Here is a 6,000-nt window from a genome sequence, read left to right as displayed (position 1 = left end):
CATCCCTGTGTATGTTTAAGCCGCGTGAGGTCCATGCAGCCTATTCTGAACACGGTGACTGGTGCTTGGTAGACATTTAACAGTGGCTGACGAACGCTGTCACCCATATTCTCTCAACACCGATTAAGTAACGTACATTCGCGCTCACAGTTTTGCCCATATAATATGAAACCAGAAACAAGAGACTATCTTAGTAATGCGTACCAATTAATGAGCCATTCCTGCCTGAAGTCAGCATAGCCCTTATTTAGCATTGAATTTTTTTTTAAATGTGTGTGTGATGATTTCTTTTAATCTTTCTTTCTTCCTTTTTTTTTTTGGACATGGATATATTTTGAATTTATGAATATCTGCCCTGACATCCAAAAGACAAAGGGAGAGGAAACAAAGCTCCTGAGAAATACTTAAAACACACACACACACACACACACACACACACACACACCCCTCTTTTAATGTGTTACCTAATAGCTCTTGGGGTCCTGCTGGCCCCTCCTGGCCCCTCTCCCCAACCCTCCCCCACCTTCCCGCCCTCTAGGCAAAACTTTCAGAGGCAAAGGTTCGGTCACAAAGGAAAGAAGTCTTTATTCAATAGCAGTCACTTCAGCCTATCAAGTCACAACTTTATTACCTTAAGCCCATCAGTTAAAGCCAAACTCTAACACCAAGTTCTAGTGGTTTCCCTGTTAGTTTTTAGTTATCTTTTTTCTACAGGGTTGGTTTATGACCTTAAACAACATAAGGTACAAAAACTACACAATGTTGGAAGAATGGCCGGCTTCTGCCCCAGAGCCCGTCCCCTTTGGAACGGCCAACGGATAACCTGCCCCTCTGCCAGGCCAGCCTGATCCCAGGCTGTGCCCGAGTTCCTTCCCATCCGAAAGACCTCCGTTGGGAAACGCAGGCAGCTGCAGCTCGGTCATCCAGGGATCCTGGAGGAAGGAGAGCCAGAGAGAGAGCCAGCTCAGGGGCCAGACCTTTTCTTATTTCCGTTGGCTCTGGAGGAGTCAGCTTGTCAGCCAGTCCTGTCCTAGTCCTAGATCGCCCTCAACCGCCTGGGCAAACTCCTCCTCCGGCGCCGCCCCTCCCCCTTCTCCCCAGGGGTCTGAGTTATCTTAATCAGATCTCTCTCTGTCATTATAGCAACCTGGGGAATCATCAGCTCCTACTAGTCTTCTATGATACGATGGAGATTCTCCCTCCCCTCTCTGGCAAAGCCGTAGCTTTGAGTTGTTTTATTTTATTTGGTGGGGAGCACTGAAAATTCCAAGTTACAGCCTGGCTGAGTAAATAGCACTATAAACAGTGTTCAAGTCTGACTCAGGTCAACAGCTTTGCACAGTTGACAATAGCCAGTTTTGGTGGTTTTTGCTTCTGGAGCTCCAGGTGGCTCCTCAAAACCTGTCAGGCCAAGGGAACAAAAGGAAAAGAAAAGCAGACACACTCCAGGGCCTCGGGACTCTCAGTCTGGAGAGAACTGGCTAAGCCTTCGGAGACTGGAGCAGACGGCGTGTGCCACCTGTACCCAGAGCAAAGAAAGACCAGGCCAGGGCACAGGGCAGCTGGATAGCGCCTCTTCTAGGGCAACCAAATGTCTCCTTAATAACCCAGGCACTAGGGGAGCAGCAAACCTTTCTCCATCCTCTCATCTGTCCCATCGAAGTACAGACACGGACCTGCTTCAAATGAGCTTCAGAGAATAGTCTGCAGACATTATAGTATGTTATAAGGTAACATCGTTAGATATATATGGTTAGTATAGAGTTAGTTTCAACTTTTGTCCCAGCAGATGGGTTAGACAGGCTTAGACAGACATCGCCTGCCCCGCGTCTGCAGCAAGCTCTCTCCCAGACCTGGACCCCACAGCCTGGAGGAGGCCGCCCTGGGCAGTGGCCACCGCACATCCGGCGCCTGCAGCGAGCGAGCTCCGGGGGAGGAGGGCAGGACGCCTGGCCCCTCCCACTCCGCCTGTTCTCGCGCGCCCGGTCCCTGGGATTGACACCGGGCGCCGGGCCACCTGCGAGTGCGCGCGGGGACTCCAGGCATCCACGGCACCCGAAGATCGCCCTCGGCGAGGACCGCTCGGGACCCGCCGGCACCATGCGCGCTCTCTCAGGCCTGCGGGGGCCCGGGGCGCCGCCGTCGCGGCCGCTGCTCTTCCTGTGCCTTCTGGCTGCCGTGCGCCCGAGCTTGGCGGACGGCCAGCCCCCAGGTGTGACGAATGAAGGACCGAGCCGGGGTGGAGGGGGGCGCAGGAAGGGGCGCGGGAGGGCGGGCGCCGCCGTCGGGGGGCATGGCCGGCGCGGGGGCACGGCGGTGGGGAGCGGCGCGAGGATGCTGGCGACATCTGTGGACAGCGGCGGCCGCCGCCTCCCGTTGGCCACGCTTGAGTTATCCAAGTCTGACGAGGGGACTGCGGCGGCCTCCGTTATGGGTGGTAAATCTGGAACCCACAGTCCCCCCCGCGACTCGGGGGTGTCGGCAGTAGGGCAGTGTCTCGGTGTTCCTGAGAAGAGGGCGTAGGGTGTCGGGGCGCGCGTGGGCGGACGCAGGGAGAGACCGGCCTCTGCAAAGGTGACCGTATCGGAAAGCACGCTCCCCAACGCCAACTCCCTTCGTTTGAATTGATAGTAAGGCTTAAATAGCACTTACTCTCTCCCCGGCAGGTGGGTTGGCTTTGAGGATGTGGAACAATGCCAACCCGCCGACCAAACAAAGCCTCACAACGCAGAACGCCTGCAGTGTATTCTTTTACATCATGGTCTTGGGCAGTGAAGTTTTTTGTGGTGGTGTTGTTAAAGACACTTTGGAGAAGGGATTTATGGGCAAAACGTTATCAAAAACACCACCAAATTTGCCATTTTTAGCCTCACCTGTTTATAATTACTTTTTGTGGTAAAGGTATTCCCTCTAACCTATTTTCTGAGGCACACTCCTGCGTTATAAATTGCAGTGTTAGCTGCCAGGTAGAATAATAGGCTGCCTCTCAAGTTGGCAAATACTGTCCATCATTTCACTAAAATCGGGATATTATGCTACCCAGGGTTTTTAGTTTTTCATAGGGATTCATTTTATGGGCCTATAGATTTTTCATCATATACTACAAAGATGGAAAGATAATCAAAGTATATGACCATTTTTTTTTTAATAAATATTCTCTAAGAAGCCTAGTTGTTCACAACATGGACAAAACATTCGAGTTGCTTCCGTTTCTAAATTTCCTCGCCCACGTCTCTTTTTTATTCACGTCCCCTGTGAAGAGTTGGCAAGGACATTTTTCCTGCTCAGGCTGCCCTTGGTTCTTTGGTCCCTTTGTTCACCCCAGGATATGGCAGATATGAGGACCCCCGCACTCTGGGTTGGTCCCAGGACTTTGGTTCTCGACGTGGCTGTGTGTTGGCATTCCCGGGCAACTTAAAAGTGCTACCTGGCATATGTCCTCAAAAATGCTGATTCTGCTGGCCTGGGATTCAGCCGGGACATCAGGGCTTTGAAAATCCTCTGTGGCTTTGATTATGTAATCTGAAGCAGGTTGCAAACCACTGCTTTAAAATGAGGTGGCCCAGGGGTTGCGCTGTTGGGTAGTTGCTTATTCTGTTGGCACCAGGGAGCCGAGTTTAAATGGATGTTCAGAGTAGACTCCTAAAGAGAGAAAAGTAGGAAACAATCAAAAGTGGAACGCATTAGCAAATGAAGTATATGTATGTATACATTGCCAGTGATGTCCTTTTAGCTTCTCTATGGAAGAATGTGCCATTTAAAAAAGGCATGAAATTAGCATCTAATTTCAAGGAAGACTTAAAAGTTGTCAGGCAACCCCGTCTTGTTTTATAGATTCTGTATTGATAGCCATGAGATTTGAGTTTCCTGTTTCCTGAAGGACATTGTGAAGTTTACTGCTTTGCTTTTTTTTTTTTTTTTAAAAATCTAGGTGCTTTGAACTACTTAGATAAAGGTGTTGTATAAACCAAAGACTTAGGGCCAAATTTTAATATTACAAAATGGTTGCGGTTTTTTGTATTTATTAGGTAACAGCTGTGGCATTTTGCAGTTTATAGTGCAGTGTGTTGGCTTTCATGGACCCTGACTTGAGATGGGGAAATTGGAACTTTGTGAGGTTAAATAATTGCCCAAGCACACATAATTAAGTAGTAGAGCAGGTCCAACTCCAAAGCTTGTTTTCTTGGACACAATACTCAGCCGTTGCTCTGAGATAACTGGGTATGGCTATGACAGTCTGGGACAAACGACACACAGAGCAGTGTGTGTTGTTTGGAGCTGAAGTGCTTGCTGGCAGAGTGTGGGTCCTGGAATTAAGTTAGGCACAGGGGTTCGCCATAAGTCTTAGGCTGTTTCAGTTAAATAAGAAATGCAAAATATCTTTGTAAAGGAGACATATGACTTAAATAGGCATATTCAAACATCACTGTTATTACTATGTGAGGGAACAAATCAATCAAGAGAATGGGTCATGTTTATCCTTTAAAAAATGTTTGCCGGGCAGTAATTTGCAATGGACATACTGAACATCTGGAATGACACAGCCCCAGGGCTGTGTTTGTGTGGGTGTGAGTGGGTGTGGGTGTGTGTGGGTGGAGTTTCAGCTCGGCCTGCCCGATGCATCTGGGGCTTCTCTGCTGGGAGCACACTTAGCACCACACCCTGGTTCTAAATCCCCTGCTTTCCTCCGGGTAACTAGGACTTCTGGGAGGAACGGCTGGTTTGGGGACTGGGGTGGGGGAAAGGATAAGATAAGCCTGTAAGATGCTGTACCAGAAAGCAATGAGGTGCTCAAGGAATGGTGGGCCGGGTCAAAAGGATACAGCACCAGAGTGAAGGACAAAGCCGGCACAGACGGCCCCTCTCACAGGCGTTAGTAGCCGCGGAGCAATGCCCACTGGGTAATAACGGGACATACTGATAGAGCTATTTAAATGAATCAGGTGAAAATTTGACAAGGCCCAGAGTATGCCATAGTTTCAACGTCACTTCACACAAAATTCCTACTAATGAAAAGGAAAAAAGAATAAATGTATAGAGGAGAACCCTGCCTGATATGCCCTTAACCAAATGATCAAAGTGAAAAATATCAATGAAGAGGGAGATAAAAACCACGTGCCACCCGACAGGATGCAATGAGCACACAGCCCCAGCTGCGGGGTTCCTGCTGGAGAGGTCTACTCTGGTCCTCACCATGTGACAACGGCACCAGGCCGCTACATTCCCAAGTATCAAGGCCCTAGAAGGCAGGCGAGACGGAGGTTGTTCAGAGCGAAGGAGGAGAGAGGGACGTGGCCGCGAACGGCCACACGTGGCTCTGAGCTGGCGCCTTTTGCTAAATCGTACATCTCAGCAAAAGGACGTTTGTGGAGGCCCAGATGAGGCGGCAATGCATAGACAGGCTGCCCCGACTTCACGGCAGCGCCTGGCGGACCTGGGATCCTCAGCAGGAAATGCGCGTGGCGTTTTAGGGGGGACCGGGCCCTGGGGCCACCCGCTTATTCTCGAAGATTCTGTCTCTGAAACTGTGCTGTTAGTGTGAGATTGTGTGACAAGAAGCAAAAGGAGTTTCACCTCGTTCTGAGGATGTCTGACATTGAACCGCAGGACTAGCTGAGAGGTGGCCCTCAGCGTGTGACATTAGGTTCCGATTTCCAAAGGAGTGTGTGTCCCGGAACAGTGGCGAAGCGCGTGGCGAGGAGCCCGCGCGAAACGGAATCCTGTGGCGTTCCCTCTGTGTACAGGCCTCACACTTGAGAACATTGCCCTTCGTAGCATTTTATAAACAGAGAAATAAACAGGTGAGGACTCCCACATTGACACGGGAAAGGAAACCTCACAATGTTCATTAAAAACAATCTCTCTGTCCCTAATAGTAGTCGCTGTTTGCGCATACGGAAATATCTCACATAATGTGCTGTTGGTACAGAAATAATCGGTGTTAGCTTTAAAAATGGTGTTATTCTTTGAACTGAAAATTATTTTTCTGGCAGTTTTAAA

At 49.7% G+C, this 6,000-nt stretch overlaps 1 protein-coding gene across 2 annotated transcripts in view; it reads left to right on the top strand.

Annotated features, from left to right (window-relative positions):
• The first annotated feature begins 2,085 nt into the window (after positions 1–2,085).
• Positions 2,086–6,000, top strand: part of EMB (embigin) — a 40,850-nt gene continuing 36,935 nt past the window's right edge. For both annotated transcript variants that reach the window (XM_054575289.1, XM_054575288.1), the window contains exon 1: positions 2,086–2,212. In XM_054575289.1, the coding sequence (XP_054431264.1) occupies positions 2,101–2,212 (112 nt within the window). In that variant the 5' untranslated portion in view covers positions 2,086–2,100. The remainder of the gene's footprint in view (positions 2,213–6,000) is intronic.

This window comes from Pteronotus mesoamericanus, unplaced genomic scaffold (assembly GCF_021234165.1).
Source record: "Pteronotus mesoamericanus isolate MK-2021 breed Mesoamerican mustached bat unplaced genomic scaffold, CSHL_Meso_final contig_29, whole genome shotgun sequence".
Classification (NCBI taxonomy): Eukaryota; Metazoa; Chordata; class Mammalia; order Chiroptera; family Mormoopidae; genus Pteronotus; species Pteronotus mesoamericanus.
Note: the sequence above shows the minus strand (reverse complement) of the source record. Positions and strands in the feature narration are given on the sequence as shown.